The sequence below is a fragment of the Enhydra lutris genome, unplaced genomic scaffold (assembly GCF_002288905.1).
Source record: "Enhydra lutris kenyoni isolate GAN:26980312 unplaced genomic scaffold, ASM228890v2 scaffoldscaffold24, whole genome shotgun sequence".
NCBI classification, from domain to species: domain Eukaryota; kingdom Metazoa; phylum Chordata; class Mammalia; order Carnivora; family Mustelidae; genus Enhydra; species Enhydra lutris.
In genome coordinates, this window is record NW_019154108.1 from 22,809,743 (window position 1) to 22,830,893 (window position 21,151).

The 21,151-nt window shown below is 36.7% G+C and overlaps 1 protein-coding gene across 1 annotated transcript in view; it reads right to left on the reverse strand.

Moving 5' to 3' along the window:
• The window catches only part of LOC111150694 (complement factor H-like), a 66,141-nt gene that overhangs the window by 26,101 nt on the left and 18,889 nt on the right, over positions 1 to 21,151 (reverse strand). Inside the window, 2 exon segments of the mRNA XM_022508240.1 lie at positions 7,742 to 7,749; positions 8,855 to 9,026. Of these exon segments, the coding sequence (XP_022363948.1) occupies positions 7,742 to 7,749; positions 8,855 to 9,026 (180 nt within the window).

Below are 21,151 nucleotides of genomic sequence, written 5' to 3' on the forward strand. Positions count from 1 at the left end.
GTGGGTGGCTCTGTTCTATTCACCAGTCAAATAATACACACACACACATACATATATATTTTTTTAACCCCCTTTCTTCTCCTCCGATTTGAGGTCTCTTCTGAGTTGGTTAACATACATTTTTCTGGGGTCTTTGCCACCCTTTTAGTATTTTTTTTTTCTCTCATTCATATATTCTTATCTGGATAAAATGACAAGGCAGAAAAACTCACCACAAAAATAAGAACAAGAGACAGTACTGAAGCGTAGGGACCTAAACAATACGGACATTGGTAATATGTCAGATCTAGAGTTCAGAATGACAATTCTCAGGGTGCTAGCTGGGCTCGTAAAAGGCATAGAAGATATTAGAGAAACACTGTCTGGAGAAATAAAATCCCTTTCTGGAGAAATAAAAGAACTAAAATCTAACCAAGCTAAAATCCAAAAAGCTATTAATGAGGTACAATAAAAAAATGGAGGCTCTTACTACTAGGATAAATGAGGCAGAAGACAGAATTAGTCATATAGAAGACCAAATGACAGAGAATAAAGAAACCGAGCAAAAGAGAGACAAACAACTATTGGACCACGAGGGGAGAATTCAAGAGATAAGTGATACTATAAAACAAAACAGTATTAGAAAAATTGGGATCCCAGAAGAAGAAGAAAGACAGAGAGGGGCAGAAGGTATATTGGAGCAAATTACAGCAGAGAATTTCCCTAATTTGGCAAAAGGAACAAGCATCAAGATCCAGGAAGCACAGAGAAGCCCCCTCAAAGTCAATAAAAATAGGTTCACATGCCGTCATCTAATAGTAAAACTTACAAGTCTCAGTGACAAAGAGAAATTCCTGAAAGCAGCTTGGAACAAGAGGTCTATAACCTACAATGGTAGAAATATTAGATTCACAGCAGACCTATCCACAGAGACCTGGCAGGCCAGAAAGGACTGACATGATATATTCAGAGCAGTAAACAAGAAAAATATGCAACCAAAAATACTATATCCAGAAGGTTGTCATTGAAAACAGAAGGAGAGATAAAAAGCTTCCAGGAAAAACAAAAACTAAAAAAACTTGCAAACACCAAACCAGCCCTCCAGAAAATATTGAAAGGGGTTAAGCAAAGAGAGCCTAAGAGTAGTTGACCAGAAAGGAACAGAGACAATATACAGCAACCTCAACTTACAGGCAATACAATGGCACTAAATTCATATTTTTCAATAGTTACCCTGAATGTAAATGGGCTAAATGCCCCAGTCAAAAGACACAGAGTATCAGAATCAATAAAAAAGCAAAACCCATCAATATGCTGTCTACAAGAAACTCATTTTACACCCAAAGACACCTCCAGATTTAAAGTGAGGGGGTGGGAGTGCCTGAGTGTCTCAGTGGGTTAAAGCCTCTGCCTTCAGCTCAGGTCATGATCCCAGCGTCCTAGGATTGAGCCCCACATCAGGCTCTCTGCTCAGCAGGGAGTCTGCTTCCTCCTTTCTCTCTCTCTCTCTGCCTGCCTCCTGCCTACCTGTGATCTCTGTCTGTCAAATAAATAAATAAAATCTTTAAAAAAATAAATAAAGTGAGGGGGTGGAAAACAATTTACCATGCTAATGGACATCAAAAGAAAGCGGGGGTGGCAGTCCTTATATCAGATAAATTAGATTTTAAGCCAAAGACTATAATAATAGAAGAGGAAGAACACTATATCATACTCAAAAGGTCTGTCCAACAAGAAGATCTAACAGTTTTAAATATCTAGGCCCCTAACATGGGAGCAGCCAACTATATAAACCAATTAATCAAAGACAAATCAAAAACAAAATCAAAGAAACACATAGAAAATAATACTATAATAGTAGGGGACTTTTACACCCCCCTCATTGAATGGACAGATCATCCAAGCAAAAGCTCAACAAGGAAATAAAGGTCTTAAATGACACGCTGGACCAGATGGACATCACAGATATATTCAGAATGTTCCATCCCAAAGCAACAGAATACACATTCATCTCTAATGCACATGGATCATTCTCCAGAGTAGATCACATCCTGGATCACCAATCAGGTCTCAACCAGTACCAAAAGATTGGAATCATTAACTGCATATTTTCAGACCACAATGCTCTGAAGCTAGAACTCAATCACAAGAGAAAAGTTGGAAAGAACTCAAATACATGGAGGCTGAAGAACATCCTACTAAAGAATGAATGGTTCAACCAGGAAATTAAAGAAGAACTGAAAAATTCATGGAAACAAATGATAATGAAAACACAGCTGTTGAAAATATGTGGGACACAGCAAAGGTAGTCCTGAGAGGAAAGTACACAGTGATACAAGCCTTTCTCAAAAACAAGAAAGGTCTCAAGCATGCAACCTAACCCTACACCTAAAGGAGCTGGAGAAAGAACAGCAAAGAAAGCCTGAACCCAGCTGGAGAAATAATAAAGACCAGAGCAGAAATCAATGCAATAGAAACCAAAAGAACAGTAGAACAAATCAACGAAACTAGGAGCTGGTTCTTTGAAAGAATTAATAAGATTGATAATCCCCTGGCCAGACTTATCAAAAAGAAAAGACAAAGGACCCAAATTAATACAAACATGAATGAAAGAGAAGAAAGCACAACCAACACCAAAGAAATACAAACAATTATAAGAACATATTATGAGCAATTACACACCAGCAAATCTGACAATCTGGAAGAAATGGATGCACTCCAAGAGATGTATAAACTACTAAAATAGAACCAGGAAGAAATAGAAAACAGAACAGACCCATAAAAAGTAAGGAGATTGAAGCAGTCATCAAAAACCTCCCAACAAAAAAGAGCCCAGGGCCAGATGGCTTCCCAGAGGAATTCTACCAAACATTTAAAGAAGAATTAATACCTTTCTCCTGAAGCTATTCCAAAAAATAGAAATGGAAGGAAAACTTCCAAACTCATTTTATGAGGCCAATATTACCTTGATCCCAAAACCGAAGACCCCATCAAAAAAGAGAATTACAGACCAATATCTTTGAACACAGATGTGAAAATTCTCACCAAAATACTAGCCAATAGGATCCAAAAGTACATTAGGAGGATCATTCATCATGACCAAGTGGGATTTATTCCTGGGCTGCAAGGTTGGTTCAATATTCACAAATCAATCAATGTGATACAATACATTAATAAAAGAAAGAACAAGAATCATATGATACTCAGTAAATGCTGGAAAAGCATTTGACAAAGTACAGCACCCTTTCTTGATCAAAACTCTTCAAAGTGTAGGGATAGAGGGTACATACCTCAATATCATTAAAGCCATCTATGAAAAATCCACAGCGAATATCATTCTCAAAGGGGTAAAATTGAGAGCTTTTCCACTAAGCAATCAGACTTTTCTGCTTAGCAATCAGACAACAAAAAGAAATTAAAGGCACCCAAACCGTCAAAAAAGAAGGCAAACTCTCATTCTTTGCAGATGATATTATATTTCATGTGGAAAACCCAAAAGAATGCACTCCAAAACTGCTAGAACTCATACAGGAATTCAGTAAAGTATCAGGATATAAAATCAATGCACAGAAGTCAGTTGCATTTCTATACACCAACAATAAGACAAAAGAAAGAGAAATTAAGGAGTCAATCCTGTTTACAATTATACCCCAAACCATAAGATACCTAGGAGTAAACCTAACCAAAGAGGCAAAGAATATGTACTCAGAAAACTATGAAGTACTCATGAAAGAAATTGAGGAAGACATAAAGAAATGGAAAATGTTCCATGCTCATGGATTGGAAGAACAAATATTGTGAAAATATCTATGCTACCTAAAGCAATCTACACATTTAATGCAATCCTTATCAAAATATCATCAATTTTTTTCAGAGATGGAACAAATCATCCTAAAATTTATGTGGAACCAGAAAAGACCCCGAATAGCCAGAGGAATGTTGAAAAAGAAAACCAAAGTTGGTGACATCACAATTCCAGACTTGAAGCTCTATTACAAAGCTGTAATCATCAAGACAGTACAGTACTGGCACAAAAACAGACACATAGATCTATGGAACAGAATAGAGAGCCCAGAAATAGACCCTCAACTCTATGGTCAACTCATCTTCGACTAAGCAGGAAAGAATGTCCAATGGAAAAAAGACAAGTTTCTTCAACAAATGGTGTTGGGAAAATTGGACAGCCACATGCAGCAGAATGAAACTGGACCATTTCCTTATACCACACACAAATATAGACTCAAAATGGATGAAACACTTCAATGTGAGACAGGAATCCATCAAAATCCTTGAGGAAAACACAGGCAGCAACCTCTTCAACCTCAGCTGCAGCAACTTCTTTCTAGAAACATCGCCAAAGGCAGGGGAAGTAAAGGCAAAAATGAACTATTGGGACTTCAACAAGATCAAAAGCTTTTGCACAGGAAAGGAAATAGTCAACAAAACCAAAAGACAACTGACAGAATGGGAGAAGATATTTACAAATGACATATCAGATAAAGGGCTAGTATCCAAAATCTATAAAGAACTTATCAAACTCAACACCCAAAGAACAAATTATCCAATCAAGAAATGGGCAGAGGACATGAAGAGACATTTCTGCAAAGAAGACAACCAAATGGCCAACAGACATATGAAAAAGTGCTCCACATCGCTTGGCATCAGGAAAATACAAATCAAAGCCACAGTGAGATACCACCTCACACCAGTCTGAATGGTTAAAATGAACAAGTCAGGAAACGACAGGTATTGGTGAGGATGCGGAGAAAGGGGAGCCCTCCTACACTGTTGGTGGGAATGCAAGCTGGTGCAGCCACTCCGGAAAACAGCATGGAGGTTCCTTAAAAAGTTGAAAATAGAGCTGCCCTATGACCCAGCAATCACACTACTGGGTATTTACCCTAAAGATACAAATGTAGCTATCCGAAGGGGTACGTGCACCCGAATGTTTATAGCAGAAATGTCCACAACAGCCAAACCATGGAAAGAGCCTAGATGTCCACCAACAGATGAACGGATAAAGAAGATGTGGTATAGATATACAATGGAATACTATGCATCCATCAAAAGAAATGAAATCTTGCCATTTGCAATGACATGTATGGAACTAGAGGGTATTATGCTGAGCGAAATAAGTTAATCAGAGAAAGACAAATATCATATGATCTCCCTGATATGAGGAATTTGAGAGGCAGAGAGGGAGTTTGTTGAGTAGGGAAGGAAAAAAATGAAACAAGATGGGATCAGGATGGAGACAAACCATAAGAGACGCATAATCTCACAAAATAAACAGGGTTGCTGGGTGGAGAAGTGGTATGGAGAGGGTGGTTGGATTATGGACATTGGGGAGGGTATGTGATATGGTGAGTTCTGTGAAGTGTGTAAGCCTGACGATTCACAGACCTGTACCCCTGGGGCAAATAATACATTATATGTTAATAAAAATAATTAATTTTTAAAAACATAATGCAACAAAAAAATAACTCTGCAAATTTGCTTTTTTGCTTTAATGTTGAGTTTTATAGCTGGGCTGAGAAGGTCACACTTGATGAGAACTACAGGGATTCTCTCCTAAAATTCTATTTCAATCTTCTACATAGCAATTCTTATATTTGTATGTACACTTGTTTATATATTTTGTGTTTATCTCATCACATTGTGAAAAATTCTGCCTTAACAACACCAAAAAACAGTAGTAGTAGTACTAATAATAGTAATTTTTAAATCTTGGCTGTTGGTTATTTTCCAACTGTTATACAGAGATACTGACTTTTAAAATATAATATAAAGAAGAGTTTGAATGGGTATACCCTGAATTAAAGATATTTATCTTTATCAAAAGTCAAAATCATAAATGCAGACACTGATACTTGGAAATGCTAGTACAAATTTTTTTAAGTGTACATTTATTTAAGACTGTTGGAAACACTATTTGACTTAAGTGGTTTATGATAACAATAATTCTTGTTTTTTAAAGATTCTATTTATTTGAGAGAGAGAGAGAGAGCACAAAGGGGGCAGGGGGAAGGGAGAGAGAGGGACAAGCAGACTCTGCACTGAGTGTGGAGCCCAATACAGGGCTCCATTCCAGGACCCTGAGATCATGACCTGAGCTGAAGTCAGATGCTTAACCAACTGAGCCACCCAGGTACCCCAATGATAATTCTTTGGAAACCTCTCTGTGAATTAGAGAATGCTGAGGACAATAAACTCAGATATCAGCCCATCTTTGTGCGGTTTTCTGCTACATGATAGAAGGAAGTTATTTGAAAAGAACACTAAACTGTTCAATCAACTTTGGAAGGTCTTACCATGCTGGTGACTTCTTACCAATGGGTTCACAAGGTCTTAAGTTTTATAAAATTTGCAATAAAAGTCTTATTGGCCATATCAGTTTTTACTGCTATCCCATTCTTGTGACATGTGGTGACATTGTTAAAATCACAGCAGTTACATATTCATAATTTTGAATTCTTTTTTAAAGAGGGACCCTCAACACTGTATAAGCTTCTGATTTCATAAAACCTGAATTGGCTTCTAGTCCCAGAAAAGAAACTGATGCTCATCTTAAAAGCCTCTGCTTTTACTTGGAAGAAAATCCAAGCTCTTTATGATCCATTTCCTGCCTAAGCTTCCAACGTAACTGACATCTCTCTCTCCCTGTGGCAATCCAGACTTCAGTCTTTTTGATCTTTGGATTTTTTAAATAGCTCAAGTTCTCTGCTGTCTCAGCTGTCACACAGACCCCCATCTCTATCCTGAAGGGTTTTCAGCCTTTCTTTATGCACATGCTGTCCTATAGAAAATAGAGCCCTCCATCCCCACCCTCCCATTTTCAAAGTTCTTGGGTTCTCTTATTTCTCTGAACACAGTTATGTAGAAAATATATTTTAAATGTTTTTATCATCTGGTTCATTATTTGGCTTAATTTATTGGGTTTTTTGTTTATTTGTTTATTTGTTTTCATATTGGAATGAAAGCTCCTAAAAGGCAGAGCCATGTTAGTGAGTTTTCACCATTCTTTCCTGGCCTATTTCTAGCTCATAAACAGGTGTTTGTTGACAGCCTGAATTAATCAACTTTAGCCAGGACCAAGACACAACTAAGCAAGCCTACCTCATCTCCGTAATAAACTCACTGGGTGCCCCTTTCTTGAAATCTCTATATTAAACCTTTTTTTATTTTTCCTAAGTGTTCTTTCTCCTCCTAACTCATGCACCATTCAATCTCAGGTGACTCTGTCTTATAGTTCAAAGGAAAATGGAAACCATCAGCTCCTGCTTCTTTCCAGCATGAGATTCACACATGTTTTCCTTCCTTCCACCTATTACAAAGTTGGAAGTGGCTGTGTTGCCACAAAAGTCTCGTACTTCCACAGAGCTCCCACCCCCACTAGGAAATGTCTACTTCACATATTCAGTCTCTATTCTATCCTATTGAGCATTCACTTGGCTCTGATGTCCTCCATCTTTAAAAAAAAAAAAAAAAAAAAAAAGAATCTTCCCTTTGGTGTCTGATTTCCTCTAGCCATATTCTACACTTCCTATCCACCATATTCACACAAACGTCTTGAAAGAGTTATGACCACGTGCCGTACTGAAGTTCTTCCTGATCACTTTCCTTCAGTAAAGTCTATTTAAGTTCTGCACCATGTATTCCTTCCAGAACTATTTCTGTCACAGTTATTGCTGGCCTCCAAGTAGCCAAATCTGTCATAGTTTCAGTCTTCTAGATAGATGTATCGACTTATTTAGTCTACTACCAAAGCAACTTATTGAAATATTAGAACAAGTATGCATTTTAAATCATGTTACAGATAAAGAGGAGTCAACAAAGCTTCAACTAGGCTTGATATGTTGCCCTCAGATTCATGCTTGGCAAGTAATGGAATTAGAATGAAAGCCCATCCAGGCTGACCCACAGGCTCCTGGCATATTCTCTCTTCCTTTAATCCCTTTCTTCTCTCTACTTCTATGACAACATTCATTCTTATATTTTATCCCCCCAATTTTCACAACCTCCATTTTTTCTACCTACATCACTACCGATTCCTCTTTTGTCTGACACTTAAATGTTAGGAGGCTTCAGGGCTCAGTCCTGTGCTCTCTGTTCTTGTCATTCCATATTCTTTTTGCATATTCTACATCCACTCATTTTCCCACACATTCAAGCTCTCTTTCTAATTCTGAACAGCTGTTTGGCAAACACAAAAAAGATTCACACAATAGTCCACAGAACTTGTCAAAGTCAGAAAATAAAGAGCTCCTCTCCAGACCTGCAGAAATTAACTCTCAAGGTGGGAGGGGTAAAGCAGAAACTCAAGAGCAAAATAGTTGAGGAAGTTGTAGGAAACTACAATGTTCCTAAGGAGAACTAAGTTTAGAATAATTTAAAAGCTTTCATTTAGTAAAAATAATAATAATAATAATAATAATAATAATAATTGTACCTTAATCACAAATCCGTAATGTATAAGACCCATTGGAAACACTACATTAATGTACTATGTTAAAGATAGGCTATTCTCTTTGGGTTTCAGAATACCTTCTCTTCCCAGTTGACATTAAATTAGAAGCATTCACCTTGATTTTAATTATTGTGCCTTAAGAATATGTCCAGATAACTCAAATATTTTTAGAAGGAACATATAGCGTTTTCTTAACTCAGTTTTCTTTTTACAAACCTTATTTTCAGGTAACTGATAACTGCTAGTTGCAGACAAAAAGTGTTTTTTGTTTTTTTTTAATTGAAGTACAGTTGACAATAGTATATTAGTTTCAGGTGCAGAACATTGTCATTCAACAATTACAGGTTTTTTTAATCCTAAAAAAAAAAAAAGAAAAAGAAAAAAGAATACTTGAAAAAAGTTACTTACCATAACATGTGGGTAGACCAACCAGTGTTACCACAGACTATGGAGCCTGCGGTGTGTCCAAGTCTGCTTTCATAACCATCATGGCATTCAAAGCCCAGCTGGTCATTGAGCTGAAACCTTGTGCCACCTCTCTTGAGTCTGGCATTTACAAACACTGGCATATCACAAGACTCTAATTCATAACAGAATTGAAGATTTATTTATAATGGTAGTTCATGAACACCCTAACTTAGTAAATCCCATCCCTAGAACAAAAAGCTTGAGCAATTAGTATGTGCTAATGAATGAAACACTACATAAAATTAATCTAAAAAGACCCACGATAAATCGTTGTCTTCAAATAGCTACCAGAAGTGAAGACAATATTTCTACACAGCATTTTCTTGCCATTAAAACCCTCTGAAAATTTATGTTAGGAACATTTTTCTCGATTCAATTACACTTATGCATTCATAGTCTGCTAGTAACAAAACAGGCCATTACAGTTTATGATACTTTTTTCTAGGAAACCGGAATAGCATTTTGTGAATCCCAGAAGTTACAATACATACACCAGAGAAAATGGGTAATTAAATAAAAAGATTGATGTGTTTATTATGTTAAGACATTTTCTCTTCTATGATAAGAAATCTTGAAATGGAAAATATATTACAATTAAAACAAATCACTCTACTAATACCTTTCACAAAGTTCAAATTTAAGTTCTGGAAGGAGGGAAGAGAGTGGTCAAAATCAGAAACATGGTTATGCTGGAATATTTCTTAAAACTCAAATGTTTCTTGAAAGCAATACCTGTGTGTCATTGGGCTTGTCTTTTTACTTTTTCTATTCTATAAATATTATCTAAAATGCGTGTAAAAAAGAATACTCATGAGCAATTTGTACTTAGGAAAGCTTGACCAAGGATAAGGAAGATGAACTGTGTAAGGATACGATTATTTTATAGGTGGAATGAAACTATGGTTATCTCCAGGCATGCCTAGAATTCTAATGCTAAGTCCTGGCCCAGGATGTGTACCTAGTCACTTATATGGGATGTGTACCTAGTCATTTATAATTTGCTGCTTAGCTATGAAACTCCCTTGGAGACACCCTGCACAAGCTCGTTTACATTTTGGAGGAGTATATAGATTTGTGGTTTATACCTGGTTTAACTGGTTGCACAGACTAGTTTTAAGTATGTAAACATAAAGATGTATGAGACTTCTTTGTAAATCTGTGTGCTAGCCTACCTGAAATTGAGATACCTTGTCTATATCTTGGTGGTTTTGAACCAACAGCTGAAGAACATGCTGAGACATGAGGCTGGATGGCTGTGCTGGTAAGGGTTCAGCCTTCCCTGCAGTAGCCTTTATTTCTTCTGTTAGGCTGTGTCCTTAACCTTTACAAAGCCTGATGTAAATCTATGCTGTGGAGTCCTGTTAATCTTTGTAATCATCAGATACTCTATAATTGATGTAATAACCAATAGAACCTACAAAAATAGTACCAAACTAATAGTAAATTAAGCAAGATCATGATAAAAGGTCAACACATTAAATGACATTGTATTCCATACAATAGTAATGGGAAGTGGAAAATCAAAACTTGAAATATCGTTTGTAACAGTATTAAAAGAAAAAGCCTGTGCCACAAAAGGAAAGATTTAACAAAACCTGTACATGACCTATAGTCTGAAAATTATATAACTTCCCTGAGAAAAATTAAAGGAGGCCTAAATACATGGAGAGCTAAACCAGGTTCTTAAATTGAAGGAAAAAATATTTTTACAATCAACTATCCCTAAAGTGATATGCAGATTCACTGAATCCCAGCAAAAATCCTAGTAGGCTTTCTGTAGAAATTAACAATACTAAAACTCAAAGAAAATGGAAAACAGCTAGAAAAGCCAAAACACATTAGAAATTAATGTATGAATTTTCTACTGCGGCTACAAAAAGAAAATTCACATACTTACAGGCTGAAGCAATACTAATTTATTTCTCAAAATTTTGTCAGTTCAGAATCTGACAGATACACCACTGGACTAAATTAAGGTGTTAGAGGGTTGTGTTCCTTTCTTGAGGAAGAATCTGTTTTCTAGTTTTTTCTGGCTTCTAGAGGCTTTTTACATTTCTTGGTTCATGGTGTCTTTCTCCATCTTCAAAGCCAGCTACTGTCTCTCTCTGATCCTTCTTTAACCTCATGTATCTGTCTGTCCAAAGGTCTCTTTCTCTGTCTCTCTCTATCTCACCCACCTTTCCATGTGGGATCACCCTGAGCTCATTTAGAAAATCAAGAATAACCTCTCCATGTCAAGGCCTTTAACATTAATAATACCTGAAAATTTCCTTTCTCCATGTAAGATACCATAATCACAGGAACCAGGGATTAGACATGGACATCTTTGGGGGAGGCCATTTTTCTACCTTCCACAATTAAGAACAAATTGGAGGACATTATGCAGGGCATAATGATGTAAGGATAAGTATATAAATTAGTGGGAAAGAATAAAAAGTCCAGAAATAGACAAAAACATATACACACCTATATTCAATGGGTTTCTGATAAATATGACAGGTTACCCAGTGAGTAAAAGGATACTATTCCCAACAAAATGTGATAAACAACTGAAAATCCCTATGAGAAAAAGAGATGAACCCTATTCCATACACAAAATACCTGGAAATCAATCATAGATATGAATGTAAAAGCACATATGTAAACTTTCCAGGAAAAAAAAAGCATGACAAATCTTTGCAACTTTAAGTTGGAAAAAATGTCCTATGTAGAACACAAAATAAATAATTTAAAAAATGGTCAGTTTGGATTTCATCAAAAGTTAAGGCATATGTTCCTGGAAATAAATGCTTAGAAACTCAAAAGATATGACACAAAATGTGAGAAAATATTTGCCAATCACATACTTGATAAAGGAATTGTTTCCCAAATATCAAAATGTCTATTACTACTTAATTATAAGATGAACTACTTAATTAAATTTGGGGAAAAAATTAAGTTTCACAAAAGGAGAAATAACAATGACCGTTAAGCAGATGAAAAGGTGTTCACCATCACTAGTCAACCAGCAAAATAAAATTAAAGGAAAATGATATACCACACTATGTACATTATAGTGGTTAATATTTAAAACCTGACCATCTTGTTAATAAAGATGAGAATCAACTGGTATTTTCATACATTGCTGGTGGGAATGTAAAAGGCTAGTTAACTTGAAATTCAGCATGGCAGCTTCTCACAGATTTTTAATCATGCACATAACCCAGCAATTCTCCTTTTAGGTATTTACCACTTAGGTAAATATATGGTCATTCAAAGACTTGAATTCAAATGTTCACAAATAGCTCAATCATAGTTGCCAAAACCTGGAAACCCTCCAAAAGTCCATCAACATTGGAATGAATAAACAAATTTTATATCCATATAATGCAACAGAAGTCTATGATGGAAAGGAATGAGCTACTGATGCAAGAAACAACAGAGAAGAATGTCACAGACATTATGGGAAAATAAAGCAGCCAGATTTGAGAATCCATTTCTATAAAGCCATTGATATGCAACTGTGGAAAGGAAACTCTAATCTATAATAACAAAAAGAATATTAGTTACCTGGTGTGGTGTTGCTAGGGGAGATTGAATGGCAAGAGAAAAATAGAACTGATTCAGAAGATGAAAATTGTATCTAGCTTGACTGGGTTTGTGGTTACACAGAGGTATGCATTTGTCAAATCACTGGCCTACACACCAATATGTGTGAATTTTATTGAACGTAATTCATACCTGCATGAAGATGGGGTTTTTGTTTTGTTTTGTTTTGTTTTTTAGATTTTATTTATTTGACAGACAAAGATCACAAGTAGGCAGAGAGGCAGGCAGAGAAAGGAGGAAGCAGGCTCCCCGCTGAGCAGAGAGACCGATGTGGGGCTTGATCCCAGGACCCTGGGATCATGACCTGAGCCAAATGCAGAGGCTTTAATCCACTGAGCCACCCAGGTGCCCCATGAAGATGGTTTTTTAAATGGACATTTGGAAACTAAACATATAGTTGTCAAAAAAAACTTGTGATTAAGTTACCAGAAGAAAAAAAGCCAAAACATTCTGCCTAAATAAAAAATAAAACATGAAAATATATGGAATTATGAGAAAAATTGTATGTTCCAAAGAAAATCAAGCCAAATAAAAAGAAACTCCAAACAGAAAGAACAGAAAATATTAAGAAATAAAAGCAAAATTAGTGAGACAGGGAAACTGAAGGACTCCTTTGTTCCTTTTCCTGCTTCTATTCCTGCTAGGCCTTGTACCTTCACCCCGCTTTACACATGCATTGTAATGCAAATAGCTTATGTCCTCCTTGTAAGGGAGAAGAAATTAATGATTTCTCTAGAATAGATAACATCTAAGGAAAGACCAGGTGAGAATGACCTGATGAAATGATCATACGTGTATTTGAGATCACTGCTGTTAGACATCTCAATGCCAAGACCTCCTGACTCCAAGGAATAACAACACCTGGGCTCTCAACTTGGTTCTAACCAGTTCATGGATGCTTGAGAAGATACGTACACCAGACCATTGTCCTCAGTTAAAAAAAAACCCAGACCTCAAAGACAAGACTCAAATTCCTTTCTTTTCTCATGTCCCATTTTATCTGCTCTTTTTATCTTCAGTAAACTCTGCTTTCACCTCCTGTGGGCTCATGGTTGACTTTCCACCTACACAAAGCCAAGGATTTTGGCTGGTTCCGTGGGACTCCGTCTGGGTCCCCAGACCCAACCTGCCAGCATCAATAGCACAAGGAATGAGTGATGTCAGCAAGATGATGGATAAAACATGCCTCACAGTATCCACCCCCCAATAGGTTGGAATCTATTTACAGACTAAAGTGCCTTTGTGGGATATGTGGGATTCAGGTAGGAGATTGTGAAACCCTGGTGCAGTCCAAGAACAAGGAGAGTTGTTTTAAGAAGACAGGACTGCACCCAGGTAGCTGACTTGCCAACTCAGAAACAGCTCCATAATCCTGAGGACTGGGGTACAGCCCATTTATTTGTCTTTGACTCTGTAACTAGCACCATAAGCCAAGGGACTGGGAGGAGTCTTGCCCACCCATATGTACAGTAATAGGTGCACAGATCTTGGCCCCGCTATAGACCCTGAAGCATCCCATGAACCAACACCAGCTCCTCTCAGTCACAGTCTAGGAGCCCCTGGACAACACTAATTTCAACAATTACACATGGAACAAGAGAGGCTTTGTAGAAGTCCAGTTCAGCAGAGAAGCTCCAGCAAATCATGGCAGCAAAAGAGCCACGATTGGTTGCTTTGAGGAGGATCAGTTTAGCTTTATTATCGATCTCTCTCCCACAGGGTGGCATGGCCTAGTGCCAGGAGAGGGCTTCTCAGCACATGATTTCTCCTACAGGTGAAAGTGACAGTGTGTGAATGAGCACAGGGCTTCCCAGCTGTGTAAGATGCTGCCAAGGAGGCCCATTTCTTTCTTGCTGCATCCAGAGAACTGATCCATGAGCAGTGCAGTTGGGGAGCACTGAGCCGCTGAGAGAACAGCAAGCAGTGCTTCAAATGAAATACATCGAAGAAATCAAGGGACTTCTTTTCTAATCTTTTACTTAGAGCAAAACTGTATCTTCAAGTTTGAAGTGAAATTCTCATAGATGGCCTATAGTTGGGTCTTGTTTATCTCTCCACTCTACCATAGTCAGTCTTTTTTTTTTTTTTAAAGATTTATTTATTTATTTTAGAGATAGAGTGCATGAATGGAGGGAGGGGCAGAGGGAGAGGGAGAGAGGCAGTCCACAGATTCTGCAGCTGAGCACAGAGCCCCAACATGGGTCTTGATTCCAGGACCCTGAGATCATGACCTGAGCCAAAACCAAAAGTCAGTGGCTCAACTGATTGAGCCACCCAGGTGCACCATCTGTCTTTTAATTAAAGTATTTATACCATTTACATTTAAAGTAATTATTGTTATGTCCGAGCCAAAGTCAGCCATTTTAGTATTTGTTGTGTGTATGTTTCCTCTGCTTCTCATTCCTGTTTCCTTTTCTTGCCTTCCCTCTGGGTTTCTTCAACATTTTAAAACAATTTTAATATATCTGTATTATTGACTATGCTTCTTTGTATAGTTTTAGTAGCACTAGTCTAAGTATTAATATAGACCTTTACAGCTTATCACTCCCTCCTGGTATTGACACATTACCACTGCAAGTAAAATGTGGAAACCTGCTTCCATTTGGCTTTTCCCACAACTCAAATTTTGCATACAATGAATATGTCTTATCTGTTATCACTTATAGTATTAGTCACATCCAGTCAGGGAACAGACCAATCTAGCTATTTCTACCAGTGAGAATTAAATAAAAGTAATTATTTGCAAAGGTGTAGAAATGTCTGCAAGACCAAATGGGAAGGTGAAACAGCCAGAAAACATAAAGAGCAATAAGTATAATATCAAAAAGCAGAAGATTTTATTGCTTTCAAGATGGCACCAAAGCTTATACCTGTTGTTCTGTTGTTTGGTCTACTGAAGAACAGGAACTGACTAGCAGGACTTCCAAAACTGATATTTCCTCTGGATCACTCAATCTCCACCTGAATACATTGTTCCTAACTCCTGTTGGGAACTGCCACACTGGTAGAGCCAGAATGACCTTCCTCGTTTCTGATTTCCTACTACTGCTTCTATAGGCGAAACTCAATGAGAAAACCAACAAAGAACAATCGGAAATGTGGTTTTATATGCTCTAAATCTTAAGAGTACATAATACTGCATAGAAGCTTGGCTGAGCGTTTGATGACATCAATGAAATAACATAGTCCACCACTGTCCACCACAATAACAGTAGTGATAGTTCCACACACCATGATCAAATTTGCCTTCCTATAATGAAGATGACTTTTTTCTCTTCCTGTAAATGGGAGTCAAAACTTCCAAGAGTCATCCTGTTGATATTTGGTGATGTTATTACCTTACTTACTTAGTCACAATCCCACAGAGGTATTCTGTATCTTAAAAGCTAATCAATTTCTTTTCACAAAAGCATAAGGTCAAGGAAGAGAAAGCAGTTTAAAAATATACAAATATATCTATAAAAGTCAAAACAGAAACTCTCCTGCCAGAGTCCTCATATAAGTTATTGGTCATTAGGCTGTGGTTTATATTATCAATGTTTTTCTACACCCCATTACATGTTTCCTTCCTCTTCAACCAGCATCGAAACTAGTCCAGGTCCTCTACCTGATGGTGAGGAAACTTCATTTCCAAATTTACAGGGTCCATAGCAACCTTACCATTTAGCAGGTTGCTGATGTCTTCTTTTAACCTTTTTTCATAAACACAGAAGTGTAAAGGAGAAGCTTCAGAGAATTTTCTACATTCAAATATAATTTCCCTGTTCTCATCATGTAGCAATAAACAACGACCTTTTGACAATTCAGTCAATATCCCAGCCTGTGTACACAATCCGCTCCTGTGCCTGTTAGGCCAATGACATGAGCGGCCCAAGATAACAACAGAGTTACCATCAACTTCCAGTTGGGAAGGGAAATATTGGTTTGATCCTGGTGAAAGCATTGTATCTTATGACCTACCTTCTAAACTAGCAGAGTACAATGTTGTAATAGAGGAGAGAGAATGTTATTAGTGATTAAACATCTTAACAGATACAGATATAGTGATATTTTAACACAAATTCTTGGTCAAAAAAGAAAATATGATAAACAAAATTCTTGCAAACACAAAAAGAAGGAAATTTCTTTAAGCAAACAAAACAGAGCTGTTGCGATACTATGCTGCCAATATTCCACAATCCCTATTTACCTGCAGCAATGTTAGCAGTTGTGATATTGTGATTTATAGTAATACACATTTAGTCTTTGTCCCCACATCTGACACAGAGCTCTTAAAATGCTTGGAATTTCCTAAGTGATGAGTGAGATAAAGACATCTTTAGTTATGTATAAGCTGGCTTTTGGAAACACTGAGGATAGGTTCTAGTTGCCAGAGGAACCAGCCCTGTCTTTAGAGTTGCAACTAGTTGTTCTACCCATCCCCCACCTCTGGGTAAGAGAAGGGGCCAGAGGTTGGATCTATTGCCAATGGTCATTGATTTAAGCTTTACAAGAAATGATGAAAGTGATGAGGGAACAGAAGGCTGGCTGAGGACAAAGCAAAAGGCTGACACCTTGCAACCTCTCCCCCCCACCCCTACTCCTGGTGGGACATATTGTGACATTCCTTAGGAATCTCCCAACTATCTGAATAGCTTGCTAAAAAGGGCAAAACTACCTTGGCAATGGCAAGGCCTTTGGTATCCTGTGTCTTGTAGGTCCTCTTTAGCATATGAAAATTCTATTGAAACCTCCCTTTTCCTTACTTCCCCCACCCCCAAGGTACATAACCTGCCACCCCTCACAACGGGGGCAGCAGCTCTTCCTCCCCAGAGGTCCTGTCCCCATGCCTTAATAAACCACCATTTTGCACCAAAGATGTCTCAAGGATTCTTTCTTGGTCATCAGCTCTGGATCTCACCCCACCGAACCTCACATATATTCTAGAACTTCATCAAAAGGAGTTTCTCAAGTTAAAACAAAGTATCTTTCACAGTAACATGGAAACATAAAAATAACACACTGTAAGGTAAGTATAGTACGTATAAGTAAGTAAGTATAGTAAAGTAAGTATATTGCAAGTCAATAAGGAAACAATGGAATTAAACTACATTTTAGACCAGATGGAATTTATAACCAAACATGGAGCATGTTATCCAACAGCAACAGAATACACATTCTTCTTAGCTTACATGCACATTTACAGGAGAGGTCAGGCTATTATTTACAATAAGTATAAAAAACTACTCTTGACCTTTCATCTGAATTTTTTTTCTTTATTTGTCTCTTATGGAGGGGGGTGGTGTAAGTTATGACCTTCCATATACATTTTAAATCAGCTTATCAAGTTCCTTTTAATAAGGAATTATAATTTTAATAAGGAATAATAATAAGTTCCTTGCTTATTTGGAATTACCTTTAAACTTCATAATTTATTTTTAAAAATTCATAGCTTTATGATGCTGTGCCTTCCTATTCCTGAATGGTATAAAATATAAATGTATTTAGGTCTTTTTGAATGCCTACTGGTTATCTTCTGTTGTATACTTGTGGAAGTTTTTAGGTTTTATGAGCTCTGTTTCTTGTAGATAACATGTTTTTTTAGATTTTATTTATATATTTTACACAGAGAGAGAGAGAGAGCACAAGCAGGGGGAACAGCAGGCAGAGAGAGAGGGAGAAGCAGGCTCCCTGTTGATCAAGGAGTCCAATGCAGGGCTGGATTCCGGGACCCTGAGATCATGACCTAAGCCAAAGGTAGACACTTAACCAACTGAGCCACCTAGCCATCCTGATAACATGGTTATTATTTATTTGAGCTCTTGAATTTATTTACCTTTGGTTATTTGAAATTCACAAAATAATACTATATATTAGCTTAAAATTTGGAATGAACTTAACTGATCATTGGCTTCTTTTGTGCTATTTTTAAATAATTTAATGTTAAGATTTATTTTTTGAGCTTTACTGAAATATAACAAATTAGATTGTGTAAGTTTTCTTCTTAGAAATACCTTTTATATCAACAACTAACTTTTTTTGGTTTTATAAGTTTATCACTTTGTGTATGATATATAAACAACTCCTGTAGTACTATATTAAAATGTAGGTATGCCTGGGTAGCTCAGTTAGTTACGCATCCAACTCTTGATCTCAGTTCAGGTCTTGATCTCAGGGTCGTGAGTTTAACCCCTGAGTTGGGTTCTACCGTAGGCATAGAGCCTACTTAAAAAAATAAAATAAAATGTAGGTGGTACTTTGGAAGGTAATAAACATTACTAATAAAAACTGATGCCCCAAAGTGTACGTACAAGATGATCCCACCTTGATAAAACAATTAAAATAAAATACACATTCTAGGGATATATGCAGAGGCAAGCACAGTGCGTAGAGAGACAGCAAGGAAATTATGACCAGGGGATCCTGAGTGGTGGTTACTCCAAGGGCTGGGAGGATGAGGTAATTAGGTAACGAGTCACCATAATAATCTGATGTAGAGGTTTTTTTGTAGGGGTTCTAGCTTTCATTTTGGCTACTTTGTTTAAGGGAGTTTACACATTATTCATAGTTATGATTTCATATTTTTAAAGACTGGAAATCAGCCATGCAAATGACACAAATGAGAATGGTCATGAACCATGGATGACTAATCTCTGCGTAAATTTAATTAAAACTCTAAGTTTTAACTTAAAAAAAAAAAAAGATATGGCTTTCTATTGTTACCAGATGGAGGACTAGGTATCCTAAGAAATCTGCAATTGTGAAACACCTACCAACCAGGAAAAAATAGTGCTCACATTACTTTAAATGTACAGTTGTTCTCAGAAGAAAGTGAAATCTCCAGATAGCAAATATAAAAGGAAAGGTGAAAACTTCTCCTATGGATTTACTCCTTGCTAAATGTTTTTCTTTTCTAAGTGAAGGGCTGGCTGAGGCATGGTTGTGCTTTTCCTTTACTTTCCAGCCTCTTGACTGAAACACCAAGGACAATATATTGCACAATAAAACCATGCTACAATGCACAAAGATTTTTCAGTCTACACAGAAGAGCTCTTCTACTAGGTGAGTTGCTTTCTCCCTTGTCATCTAAACATAGGTGCAGCATAAATGTGCAAGGCATTTAGCTCAAAGACTACTTTAAAAAACAAACCGACAAACAAAAACACCACTTTTAGAAAGAGTTGACTAGTTTCTTGAAGATTCATTTTCAACTGAAATATCAGGTAAAGTTTGGTCCAAGTTTCACATTTCCCTTGCATATCTGCATATTCCATCTCCTCTGTTATTTCTCTTGTCTAGAAATATCCTTTTAATGCCAATTCTAATAGAGTCTAGGGGACTAGACTATTTAACATACAGTTGGGAATTAGGAAAAAAAGACAATCAAAGGACACATCTACCCAATTCCTCAGCAAGTACATGGACTCTAGAGCTCCCCTATTGGTGAACTGGGGTCTTTTCCGTTGAAACAGAGGACTGGACAGGAAACTTTGTTCTGTTGCTGTGGCTTGTTGTTGATAATGAAGGAAATTTCCCAAATATAGACTTAAGTAACATACAAAACACAGCATGCAACAAATTATGAAAGGAATACACAGTGATGTATATTCCACCCATACCTGGAATTTAATGAGGTACCACAAAGCTCATTAGAGGTTTCATTTACAGTAACTTGGAAATAGATGACTAGAGAACAAAATAAAATGGCAGATTTTTTAAAAAATGTAATGAAGAATTTACAATTATAATATTAGAAATAATTTTAAATTTTCTTATATTTTCAACATCTGCCAGTGATCTCAGAAAATGAATTAAAATTTGTTGGCATTATACCAGGAATTAAGAATATATTCTACTTTTTATTAACAGAGATATGCCTATTGCCCATTGCTAATTTTGTTAAAATATTAAATTGATGGTAACATTAATGATATTTAGTAGCTATATTGAGCTATAGTTAAAATATAGTAATATTTAAAATTACTATACATATTTAAAAATGTATGATTTGATGAGGCTTGACATGTAAATCCATAAAACCATCATCATATATGAGATTATGAGGATGTCCATCGCTCCTCAAAGTCTCCTTGCATTATATATTAGAAGCTGAATACATTCTGGAGTTACAAGCTAGCTTTTTTGTGATGTATTTTCTAGTTAAGTTTTCATGAACATACTTATATATCTCCATAATCTTTAAGTGGCCTTTCACACTGTGGAATTCAGAAAACAGAAAACATGGGTTTTATTTTATGCTTCAGTGAATATGTAATAATTTTTACATAAAGGTATTCTTTATTACTGTCTAACAACAGACTATCTCTACCAGTCAATTCAATCAAAAGTATAGACTCATGAAAGTAGATAAATATACAAGGTAAGCTGAGTGTTTGGATCTGTTTTAACTTACCTTGTCCGTGAGAACAAGAAACCCGTAAGATGAGAATGACATTAATTAGTAACCACATGTCAGATATTCCCAATGACATGTTAATACAATCTTCCAGTTGTGTTTTGAGGGGTTGGCAGTTATCAGGTGTGACCCTGAATCTAAGTGCATTACAAAGAAGCTAGTTAATTGTTGCCATCCAGTAAATAACAAAGTTCAAAGAGCTTTGCAAAACCCCTAAATAATTCCCATCAGTGGTTTCGCAATCTTTCCTTGCA